Genomic DNA, 13,074 nt, shown 5'->3' on the forward strand with positions numbered 1-13,074 from the left:
CTTGGATGATAAAGGGTAAATAATGACGAGGATGCTAGAAACACTGGCCAGCCTGTTTGTGAACAGGGAAAAAGCATGTGTGTAGTTTTGGAACATCACTCTTTGTATAGCCTGCCAACAATTTATTTAAAACAAATCTTACAGGAACTGTAATCCCAGGTAATTCAGTAAGTGCCACCACAGCAGACCATAAAACTGGATAAGACTTCCTAAGACTTGATTTTTTTCTTGAATTTTTAAGGAGCCACCAATATCGAGGGTTCCAAATAAAGTTTAGTAGATTTTTTCACTGTCCGTTTTCCTCTACCTGCAACAATGTATTAGATGACACTTTGTGGGTATACTTACCTAATTTTGAGCCAGATTAGTGAGAGGATATACTCACTGTAAAGCCCCAGTCAGACAAAAAATACATTTTAACATCTACAACATTTTTTTGAGACAGTCTGTCTCACTCTTTTGCCAGGCTGGAGTGCAGTGGTACGATCCCGGCTCGTTGCAACCTCCACCTCCTGGATTCAAGTGATTCTCCTGCCTTAGCCTCCCAAGTAGATGGGACTACAGGCATGCGCCATCACGACCAGCTAATATTTGTATTTTTAGTAGAGACGAGGTTTCACCATGTTGGCCAGGCTGGTCTCCAACTCCTGACCTCAAGTGATCTGTCCACCTTGGCCTCCCAAAGTGTTAGGATTACAGGCGTGAGCCACCGTGCCCAGCCTACAACAGCAAAATAGAAACTGCATTTAAGTTGTACTTAAGTTATAATTAAAGTAAATCACATTACATCATATTGTTCAAAGGGCAGCAAAACTTAATTGGCAGATTTCTGCGTGGCTATGTTTTGGTTTCTCAACTACTATTTTGAAAGCATGTTCTTGAATCATCTTTATCTGAAAGCTCTACATCTTGTAAGTAGAGTTGACAGGTTTAATTCTTAAGAAATACTTTTGTAAATGTTAATGCTGTCTGTGCTGTAGTTACCTGAATCTATAGTGCTTTCTGTCTTCATTAAGATTCTTAGGAACAATGAAAAATCATGGTTTTTTTTGAGACGGAGTCTCGCTCTGTTGCCCAGGGTGGAGTGCAGTGGTGCCATCTCAGCTCACTGCAACCTCTGCCTCCTGGGTTCAAGTGATTCTTCTGCCTTAGCCTCACGTGTAGCTGGGATTACAGGCACGGGCCATCACGCCCAGCTTTTATTTTTTTATTTTTTTTTGGTAATTTTAGGAGAAACGGGGTTTCACCACATTGGCCAGGCTGGTCTTGAACTCCCGACCTTCAGCAATCCTCCCACTTCAGTTTCCCAAAATGATGGGATTCCAGGCATAAGCCACTGCACCTACCCAAAAATCTTGAATGCTTTTTTCACATAACTATTAGAATGTTGTTTAAAAATTCCAGGTACAGATGTCCTCATTTGTTTTTCCTACATAACCAAGTTCTTTGATTTGCAGTTGACCAAAACTTGGTACAAGAATCTTTGTCTCTTCAAGGCAGTTCTGGAAATCCAAAATCCTGAACTGTTTTTCTAGAGCAATTTTCCTAAGAGTTTGGCAGACGTTGGTGTTGCCTGAGTTTAGCCACTAGATGGTGATAATGCACAGATCCAAGTTTTCTTGTGACATTGTAAAAACAATTAGCAGGTTAAAGAGGCAGTATTAATTTGGAATGTTTAGGCATTATTATCAGGAGTAGACAGGCTAAATAGGAGGTGTGAAAGAAAGTTCTCCCTCTGTATTTGAGGAAGATACCTGGTGACTGGGTTATTTTCAGACTGTTGTGGAACTAGTTAAAAAAAACAACAGTAAAAATGAATTCCTAGACAAAATAAGACCAAAGACACATAAAATACAAGCTCCAATTTTTTTAATTAGACCCAACAGAAACAAAAACACTCCAACAAATTGCTTTAAAAGTTTATAAAAGCTTCCTGTCAGTATCTGTACTTATTTCCTCACAGACTAGTAACATCTGGTTGGCAGGCACTGGTCTGAGGACCACACTTTGGTGCTAAAAAGCCTGTACTATAGTGCATCCAATTCAGTCGGCAGAACCTGGGTTCAAGACCTGACTTCATTACTACTAGCTGGGTAGCCAGAGAAAGATCACTTAGCCTTTCTAAGGTCCAATTTACTCATTTGGATCAGGCTAATTACATCTATGATTAAGCTTTCTATGAACGCTCAGTAATAATGTACTAACCTCTCAGGAAGCACTTGAATATCAGCTGAAACTGAATCACATAATTGGTACATTTACATATTAAATGTGAATTGTTTTCTCAGACATCCACTCCATCTTCTTACTGACTGGTGTTTTATCCTTGAATAGAAACGTGTTCAGTTGATCATCAAATACTTAAAGGACCTTGAAAGCTTGTCTGGCTCTAATGAAAGCACAGCTGAACTCGGACCGAAACCTGTCCTCTCTCGGAGATGTGCAACCTCTTCCACTGCGCTGACAGCTTTGTGGGAAGAGGGAGAACTACAGGAAACAGTGAAGAAGTCAGACGCTGCCTGTTTACGCAAACATGTCTGCAGCCATATACCTGCACACCCCGGCTGGAAGAACTGCGGAAGCACTATGCCATCAGCTTAAAGTCTAGGTGACTACAAAACCCGGGAAGGTCTGGCACATAAACTACATGAGGCAAGATCAAGGATGACAATTTGTTCTTTGATATTATCACTGCCATTCACTGTGACCTGCCAAACATATACAACTTCCATCTTTACAGCAATCCTAAATCCTAGGATTTAGTGATGTTAGGTTGCTTAAATAACACAAGCCAGTTACTACCTAGTTCCAAAATGCCAGCCAGAAATGTGTGTTAACACTGGATTTGCCACATCTAGAAGCACAACCACTCCAGTTACGGTTTCTAAACGAATCTCTAAAGTTATGTGAATGGACTGTAATCAGACTATACTAAACTTGGTTCCAGAAGTTATAAAAGTTGTAAAGTCAGTCTAAACTAAAGCACTTGAGTGAAAAAGTGTAACTGCCATACCAGAAAAAAGAGCTCCCATCATGAAAATGTCACTGAAGGTATTTTTTTTATTTTTGAAGGTATTTTAAAAATCTCGGCACATCATATCTATCTGTGGGACCTTGGGTCCAAAGGTCCTACATAACTGATATGTACCATAATTCTCTGTATTAACAAAGGCTCGGAAATTGAAACCAAGATCACTTAACTTGCTCACTTTGGCCAATATAGTATGAATTTCAGTTTCTTTCCAAGAGAAAAGTCCTGAGATGTTAATATGCAGCAGTTCTGCTGATGTGCATTTTAACTTCCTGCACCAAGGAAGAAAAGCTAAGAAATTCACAAAAGTAAAATCAGCCCCTGAAAAACAGATGCTGGTGATTGGCGAAAAAAGAGCAGTAGAATTAAGGTGTTTTATAAACCAAAGAGTGTTTTGTTTTTGTTAGGTAAAGGGATTTCTTCATATGTTATTTTGATAAAAGGGAATTTCATAGGTAAAAACCAATATTCAAAATTGTAAAACAAATAGAACTCTCTGTGCACAATCACTGCATCAAAAATTTGCAAGAGATTCAACAGAAATTCTTTAGTTGACAAATGTGGTTTGAAGGGGTAATAAAATCTTTTTATGGCTAAACCAAGAGTCTTGTTTCCTGTTGGCCCAAAAACAGATGTTTCATTTCCCAGATAAGTAGGTTCTCCACTGTAAAGAAATATTCTTGTATAGTTCGTTTCTATGTTCTTGAACTCTGCTCCAAATTCAGCCAACTTGCTAAAGGTCCTTAACACAAACTGGGAACAGTCGTAGGAATCAAACCATGTCTCTGCCCCTTTTTCTGGGCTGGCTTTTACATTCCATGTCTCGTAATAAATTCCTGTTTCATTGTCCTGTTTCACCCACTTTGCCATTTGATTGAACATGTTTCCTAGTTCAAAAAAACAAAACAAAGTCACCTAGTGAACGAAGCTAATCATGTTAATTTTTTTTTTTTTTTTTTTTTTTTTGAGTCAGGTCTCCTCTGTTGCCAAGGCTAGAGTGCGGTGGTACAATCACAGCTCACTGCAGCCTTGACCTCCCAGGCTTAAGTGATCCTCCCACCTCAGCCTCCTGAGTAGCTGGGACTACAGGTGTGGGCCACCAAAGCCAACTAATTTTTTACTTTTTTTTTTTTATTTGAGAACAGCCTGGGCAACACAGGGTCTTGCTGTATTGCCCAAGCTGGTCTCAAACTCTCAGCCTCAAGTGATCCTCCTGCTTCAGTCTTCTAAAGCACTGGGATTATAGGTGTGAGCTACCATGCCTGGCCTAATCATATTAATTTTAAGTAAAATGTTCTAACTTGATTAAGACTATGGATGCATGTGAGTAAACAATGGTTTTGGATTTCCACACCTATGGAACCAAAAAAGAGCCCGCATTGCCAAGACAGTCCTAAGCCAAAAGAACAAAGCTGGAGGCATCACACTACCTGACTTCAAACTATACTACAAGGCTACAGTAATCAAAACAGCATGGTACTGGTACCCAAACAGAGATATAGACCAATGGAACAGAACAGAGCCCTCAGAAATAATACCACACATCTACAACCATCTGACCTTTGACAAACCTGACAAAAACAAGAAATGGGGATAAGGATTCCCTATTTAATAAATGGTGCTGGGGAAACTGGCTAGCCATAAGTAGAAAGCTGAAACTGGATCCCTTCGTTATACCTTATACAAGAATTAATTCAAGATGTTTTAGAGACTTAAATGTTAGACCTAAAACCATAAAAACCCTACAAGAAAACCTAGGTAATACCATTCAGGACATAGGCATGGGCAAGGATTTCATGTCTAAAACACCAAAAGCAATGGCAACAAAAGCCAAAATTGACAAATGGGATCTAATTAAACCAAAGAGCTTCTGCACAGCAAAAGAAACTACCATCAGAGTGAACAGGCAACCTACAGAATGGGAGAAAATTTTTGCAATCTACTCATCTGACAAAGGGCTAATATCCAGAACCTACAAAGAACTCAAACAAATTTACAACAACAAAAAAAACCCCATCAAAAAGTGGGCAAAGGATATGAACAGACACTTCTCAAAAGAAGACATGCATACAGCCAACAGACATATGAAAAAATGCTCGCCATCACTGGCCATCAGAGAAATGCAAATCAAAACCACAATGAGATACCATCTCACACCAGTTAGAATGGCAATCATTAAAAAGTCAGGAAACAACAAGTGCTGGAGAGGATGTGGAGAAATAGGAACACTTTTACACTGTTGGTGGGATTGTAAACTGGTCCAACCATTGTGGAAAACAGTATGGTGATTCCTCAAGGATCTAGAACTAGAAATACCATATGACCCAGCCATCCATTACTGTGTATATACCCAAAGGATTATAAATCATGCTGCTATAAAGACACATGCACATGTATGTTTATTGCAGCACTATTCACAATAGCAAAGACTTGGAATCAACCCAAATGTCCATCAGTGACAGACTGGATTAAGAAAATGTGGCACATATATACCATGGAATACTATGCAGCCATATAAAAGGATGAGTTTGTATTCTTTGTAGGGACATAGATGCAGCTGGAAACCATCATTCTCAGCAAACTATCACAAGAACAGAAAACCAAACACCGCATGTTCTCACTCATAGGTGGGAACTGAACAATGAGATCACCTGGACTCTGGAAGGGGAACATCACACACCGGGGCCTATTATCGGGAGGGGGGAGGGATGGCATTGGGAGTTATACCTGATAGAAATGATGAGTTGACGGGTGCTGACGAGTTGACGGGTGCAGCACACCAACATGGCACAAGTATACATATGTAACAAATCTGCACGTTGTGCACATGTACCCTAGAACTTAAAGTATAATAAAACAAAACAAACAAAAAAATGTGACCCAAGTCACATAAGGAGTTACCAATGGAAGAGTTGCTGAACTCTTTTCATTACTAACCAACAATGCAGCATGTGCAACAAAATTCTAACTTTCGGCAACTTTCCAATACATCCAAAAGAAGAAAAAAATCTCAAAGATAAAATATTTAAACTGCTCAAGAGGGCCTCAAATATAAGATCATATACATTTTGGGAGGCAATGTATCAAAGCAGTTAGGAGAATGGGCAATGGGGCGTAACTGCCAGGGCTAGAATCCCACTTACTAAGCTGTGTAACCACTCTATGCCTCAGTTTCTCCATCTGTAAAATGGGCAAAATAATAGTAACTACCTGCAGAAGTTGTGATGATGAATGATGTGATATATGTACAGTACTCAGAACAGTGCCAGAACCAGTCTATATGAGTAGTAGCTATTATTTTTCATCATAAAAATATCACTAAAATTTTTTCAGATATAGTTAACATATCCTTTAATCAGGCATTTTATGGATTTCTCTTACTATTTCGTTTAGAAAGTCCAATTTAATTGTACAAAATGTTTTATCATTTTATTCATTTTTATGATAGGAAAAGAGCATTTTTAGGGAGAAATGCAAAGATCAGAGATACACTACTCATCACCTACAGGTGAAGTTCTGCATGAGTAATAGTTTGGGTCAGAGTTTAGCGGTTCCACCAAAAGCAAATGCAACATAAACAAAGATAAATAGATGAGACTTAATTCAACTAAAAAGCTTCTGCACAGCAAAAGGAACAATCAGCAGAGTAAACAGACAACCCACAGAGTGGGAGAAAAAAACAGACAACCCACAGAGTGGGAGAAAATCTTTGCAATCTACACATCTGACAAAGGACTAATATCCAGAATCTACAAGGAACTCAAATCAGCAAGAAAAAACAATCCCATCAAAAAGTGGGTTAATGGCTGGGGAGTGGTGCTTCACTCCTTTAAACCCAGCTCTTTGGGAGGCCGAGGTGGGCGGATGACCTGAGGTCAGCAGTTTGAGACCAGCCTGGCCAACATGGCAAAAACCAATCTCTACTAAAAATACAAAAATTAGCTTGGCATGGTGGCGGGCACCTGTAATCCCAGCTACTTGGGAGGCTGAGGCAGGAGAATCGCTTGAACCCAGGAGGTGGAGCTTGCAGTGAGCCGAGATCATGCCATTGCATTCCAGCGTGAGCGACAAGAACAAAACTCCACCTCAAAAAAACAAAAACAAAAACAAAACAAAACAAAAGGGTGGAGGGTTGCTAAGGACACAAATAGACAATTCTCAAAAAAATGCTCAGGAAAATGCAATGCAATGATCAGGGAAATGCAAATCAAAACCACAATGTGATACCACCTCACTCCTGCAAGAATAGCTGTAATCAAAACATAAAAAAAAATAGATACTGGCAGGATGTAGTGGAAAGGGAACACTTCTACACTGCTGGTGGAAATGTAAATTAGTACAACAACTATGGAAAACAGTGTGGAAATTCCTTGAAGAACTAAAAGTAGAACTGCCATTTGATCCAGCAATCCCACTACTGGGTATCTACCCAATGAGGAAAAGAACTCATTATATGAAAAAGATACTTGCCCATGCATGTTTATAGAAGCACAGCACAATTTGCAATTGCAAAAATATGGGACCAGCCCAAACACCCATCAATCAATGAGTGGATAAAGAAAATGTGGTGTATATATACCAAGGAATACGACTCAGCCATAAAAAGGAATTAAATAATGGCATTTGCAGCAACTTGGAATAATGGTCTCCAATTCCATCCAAGTGAAGTAACTCTTCAGGAATGGAAAACCAAACATTGTATGTTCTTACTCATAAGTGGGAACTAAGCTACGAGGATGCAAAGGCATAAGAATGATGAACTTTGGGAATTTGGGGGAAAGGGTGGAGAGGGGTGAGGGATAAAAGACTACACATTGGGTACAGTGTACACTACTCAGGTGATAGGTGTGCCAAAATCTCAGAAATCACCATTGAAGAACTCATTCATGTAACCAAACATAACCTGTTCCCCACAAACCTATTGAAATAAAATAAATAAAAAATACAAGAGATGAAAAAAATTCCCAAAGTTTAGTGGTTCCAGAAGTACATTTTACAAATGACCTCTAAGTAAAACATTACTGAAATGTTTCCATAGAAGTATTACAATTTCTTTCATTTGGATTTTGATGTAATTATCAAATATTGCTATATTTTCAAAACTTACCTGATATAGTCGCTACTTTAACTAATGTACCATTTTCCTTCCAGTGAACATCATCAATTCCCTCAAAAAAGCAGGCAGCGCCTTGATTACACCAGAAAGGGGCATCCATTTCAGGTCGGAGATGGGGAAATGTACAGTTGCCAAGTTGGAAGAGTTCATACCATTCCATTGTGTAGTTCTTGCCAGTTAATGTACTCCTGAATCCAATGGCATCATGCATAATTTTCTGTGGAAACACAATACACGTATAAAAGCAACTGAGACATAACCATGGGTCCAGGTAACCTGATAGGAGAAAATGTGGCACATCACAAATGCATATCAAGTAGAACAGCTGTTCAGCTGTTCTTCCATGCTGCTATTGTCATATCCACTCTGTGGCCCCAATCTCCAGGCCCTCCTCCACCCTGGCTTTGGTCCCTACAGCTCATTTCAAATAGGAGGCATGCATATTATGTGGACAAGCTCGTAATTTCCTCAGAGCTTAGAATAAGCTGCGGAGCCCCCTGCCGGTCTCCGGAAGGAGCTCTACAGACCTCACGTGGTGATGGGTTAACCTGGAAAAGTGACTACAACAGGATCTGGAAATCAAGAGGTGTTTTCTGCCTACCCTGCCCCTTCTGGGTCTCTTCTCATCTTCCAGGAGCTGGATACAGGAGCTGGATTCAGATTCATAATATTACAACGGATAATGGTGATTACATTTGTTGTCAAGATTATAAAATCTAATAGTAACTATTTTTGACTACTCATTTTAAATGTACTAAGAGAAACACCAACATGATCTAAAGTCAGCCATCTAAGTAGTGATTACTCCCTAAAAATCAACTTAATAACCAAATCATTGAATTAACCAAAGTTGTAAGACCAAGATGCATCCTTACCAAGTGTCCCAGGAGGTCTCCATATTTAAATTCCCATACTGGGGCTTGTAATCGAAAGACTTCAATGTCATCATCACCCTCCATAACTGGGATAGGTGAGCCAGTTGGACAGAAAGTATATTTAGCTTGACAATAAGGATCAGGTTTTGGACGGGAGTCAAAGCGTCTAATAAAGAAAAAGAAACCATCTACTTAGATTCCAACAGGAATTGGATTCTTCTCCCATCTTTTAGAATCCAGTAACATTTTTAGGGGACCATTCAAAGGTCAGACCATAGTTAATAAATATAAACATACATTTTGTTATCTTGTGAACAAACTTCCAATAATGTTTTTAATAGCAAATGATAAACTCAAAGCACTCTGATAAATCCAGGATTCCCTGTTCCCTGATCCCACTGTGAAAATTTTGAAGACAGGAATCCTATCTTAAAATTTTATAGCTCCAGGTCATAGTAGACATTTGCAAATGTTTACAGATTAAATGAACATTTTTCCAATGTGTTCAGTTTTACAAACAATCCATACATTAAGATTATTCAGATGATTATGAGTCATAGTATATATTTTATATTTACTTACGAATTAACATTCAACCAATATGTATTGAGGTTCTACTAGGTATATAGGGAACTATAGGAAGAAGGAGGGAAACAAATTAAAACACTGTTGCTTTTCTCTGTGGGTGGGAGCTGCAAAGACATTCAACAAGTAATGAGTGTGGGATGTGCTAGACTAAAGAAATGAGTTCTACCGGCACAAAGGAAGGACAAATCATTGTTAACCAGGTATGGGATGAATGGGGTGGGGAGGGCAAAGAAAGAGATGAAGGCCAGGCCTACGTTTTTAACGTACTTGGCTAGAAGGTTAAGACAGAAAGGCAGAGGAAATGTTAAGTATTATAAGACAAGCCTGGCACATTTGGTCTCCGGTAGGTACGGAAGACTAGGATTCAGGCTTCAATGCACGAGTGGAGACAGAAGAGACTGGCAGGGGCTGTCATTCTGTCACTAGGAGAATGTGCATGGAATTCCCTGCCTTACAACTGGGGGGGGGGGGGGGGGGCTAAGCTTAAAGGATGTTAAGTAGCAGATCTGATAGGACTGAATTTGCTATAAAGTAAACCTTATTTCATGAATTAAAAGAGGGTAGGGAGAGAGGCCAAATTAAACATGAGAGATCAGTTAGAAGGTGACCTCAACAATGCAGGCAAGAAAAGAAGACCAGAGAAGGCCATAGCAATAGGACTCGAGGAGCACCACAGTTGAATTCAGCTCAGCAGACACACTGGTCACCCATAATCTGGCATTGGGAAAGAAGGAAGTGGTGGCGACAAGAGCTTCTATCTAAGAATCCTAGATCCCCAACCCAGATCTACTGTTTTACAATCCCAACAAATCAACAAAAATTTCTATTTTAACTTAAGAAGTTAAAATCTTTATGCTGACCAAAAACATTAACAATGCTCCCAAAAGCTTCTGCCACTTGGGTACAGTGTTTTATAGGCACTTACCTGGTTTAAACAAATACATAATCACATAGAGATTGCACTGACCCACAGCAAAGTCTTTTAGTTCAAAGGTAATTTAAATGTGAACTTAATAAACTTAAATATTATATTCAATTGAGGGGATCAGATGGGGGCATGTACTTAATATCTGAGACTTAAAAAAAAAAAATCCACTAAAAAGCTATGGTCAACACCTTGCCCTAATGTTCAATCAAAGCGTTTGGATTTACAATTCTTGTTCTATTGAGTAATTTTGACTTCTTACAAACAGTTTTTTACTAACATTTTCCAGAAAACTAGCTTCAACCACAAACTTCTCTTTCCACGTAGTATATTACACGAAACAAAACAGTGCTGCAAACCTTTCAGTGAGCAGAATACACTAGCTAGATTTGATAACAGCTGGCATTCTGCTAGATTTAATCCTTCCAGCAAACCGATAAGTGCTACCACTATTCCTATTGTGTGACTCAGGGCATGTGGGCACAGAGATTCTGAGTAACTTTCCCAAGATCCCTGGTGATGATGGAGCCAGATTTGACCCGCAGCAGGCAGAACCTAAAACTCGCTCCTCACAAAGAGGAAATCCTGCCTTCCCACTCATACTGTCATGCAAAATAGCTGTTTTTATTTTTCAGGTTTGTTGTGTGCAGTTTTAGCTGTTGATTACTTATGCTGGTATGTTAAAATTATGTCCATTATAAATTGAATTAAAATAATGATGCTTTTGGTTTAAAGAAAAACAGCTGTTTTCAGAAACTGCTGGTCGTTCTCCTGCCTGATGTTGACACCATGTTTTCTTTCTCTGTGTTTAGCTATCTCTGACCGCCGGAGGCTGTGTGTCTTCTCTGTCAAAGGCTGGAATCGCCTCCCAGGAGTGCGGGCCCTGTCCTCGTCTTAGGACCGGCGTCCTACCTCCAGGCTGAAGACCGGACAAACGCGATGACTATCTTCCCGGTCTAACCAGGACTGCAGGAGACGGGGATTCCGGGATGCGGGACTTTTGAGTGCAAAACTGGGAAGTTCCAATAAGGACTTCGGATCGGGTTCTGATCAGGTTCAAACCAGAGCGAGTTGGTCGCCCAGTAAATTGTACCAAATGTTCTGCAGTAATAACTAATGACAGTGCATGATATAAATAAATGCGACAGACAGTGTTTTTAAACTACTCAATAAATCAGCTACTTGTATCCAGAAATCCCTTCATTAAATAACATTACTCTCCTTTTCTGCTGCCACGATTCGGGACTGTCCTGAGTCTGCCGCAAGTGGCCAGAGGGAGGAAAGATCCCAGGGCTGTGCATAACAAGCGGCTGCGACTCCCCAGTCCTCAACTTTGCTCTCAAGTGCGCTCCGAGCATCACCCGGCGCTGCCCCCGCGCCGTCTCCTGATCCGACACAAACCACCGTGCGCTGGGCTCCCCGCGCGAGCACCCCGTCCCCCATCGGCAACGCCGACTGCGACCCCGACCCCGACAGTGCGCGTGCCGCCGCACTCACTTGTAGGGCACCGGCCAGTGGCGCCGGGAGAGAACGCCCGAGGCCCGGGGCCAGCCCGGAACCGCCGCGAGCCATAGCAGCGCCACGGCCGGGCACCAGGAAGCGCGTCCCCGAGCCGCGCCCGCGCCCCGCCGCATCTTGGCGCCCTGTGCGGTGTCTAACTCCGGCGCCATCAGGCTGCACCCAGTACTTCCGGATCCTCTGGAGGCCTGCGACGCCTGAGGGAGGAGCATGCGCGGAGCCGCCAGCCCAGGACGCGGGACGCCCCACCCCGGCTAATCAGGCCCAGAGCTTGGCAGCAAGCGCAGGTTCCGGCGCGTGACGCCTCCCCGCACCCTGCCCGCGGCGGCTGCCGCACTTTTCAGTCCAGGAAGGCGCTTTGGTCTGGCTCCCAGGAGAATTCGATCCAGACCTGGGGCCTCTTCTTTTATGAACTGACCTGTCCCTGCCCAGCAGCCACCACCAAAACCAAACCAAAACCGAAAATCTGTCACTGGGGCTCCTCCCAACACCGAACTTTTACCCCATCACACAGGGCCCACGCTAGGTGTCAACAAACGTTGAGTGAATGAGAATGTGTATTTGGGGCTGAGGGTGCGGAGCCGGGGGTGCAGTAAGGAAGAAGAGACAATAGTGGGGAAATGGCTTGTCCTCACCCGACCTGGGCTGGTGATAACAGTGGTTAACACTGACAATAATGTGGTCCCTGCCACTCCCCAAGAGCTTAGTGGGGAAATGACTTGTCCTCACCCGACCTGGGCCAGTGATAACAGTGGTTAAACACCGACAATATGTGGTCCCTGCCACTACCCGAGTGCTGCCGAATCCACCCCCTCCCCTACCGCTCCCCCCACCGGCAGGTGTTCCTTGCTTGGATCTGTCACTTAACTGGAAAGAAGCTTCTGCATCACCTTCTCTTCTCTGACTCTTCAACCATGTCGAGAAAACAATGGCATCAATTACCTGACTTTTGAGGAACCTCTCATGGCTTGCTTTGCTGTTAGGCACAAATACTGACTTAAGTCTGTACGTAGTACATTCA

At 41.7% G+C, this 13,074-nt stretch overlaps 1 protein-coding gene across 1 annotated transcript; it reads right to left on the reverse strand.

Moving 5' to 3' along the window:
• Positions 1-2,728: 2,728 nt before the first annotated feature.
• LOC105481732 (CLN5 intracellular trafficking protein) lies at positions 2,729-12,220 on the reverse strand. The gene is made up of 4 exons (XM_011741445.2): positions 12,033-12,220; positions 9,023-9,188; positions 8,139-8,364; positions 2,729-3,918 (listed from the first exon to the last, which is right to left on the reverse strand). The coding sequence occupies exons 1-4, from the start codon at positions 12,203-12,205 to the stop codon at positions 3,407-3,409; spliced, it is 1,077 nt and encodes a 358-aa protein (XP_011739747.2). The 5' UTR covers positions 12,206-12,220; the 3' UTR covers positions 2,729-3,406.
• Between the last annotated feature and the right edge of the window lie 854 nt (positions 12,221-13,074).

The sequence above is a fragment of the Macaca nemestrina genome, chromosome 16, assembly GCF_043159975.1.
Source record: "Macaca nemestrina isolate mMacNem1 chromosome 16, mMacNem.hap1, whole genome shotgun sequence".
NCBI classification, from domain to species: domain Eukaryota; kingdom Metazoa; phylum Chordata; class Mammalia; order Primates; family Cercopithecidae; genus Macaca; species Macaca nemestrina.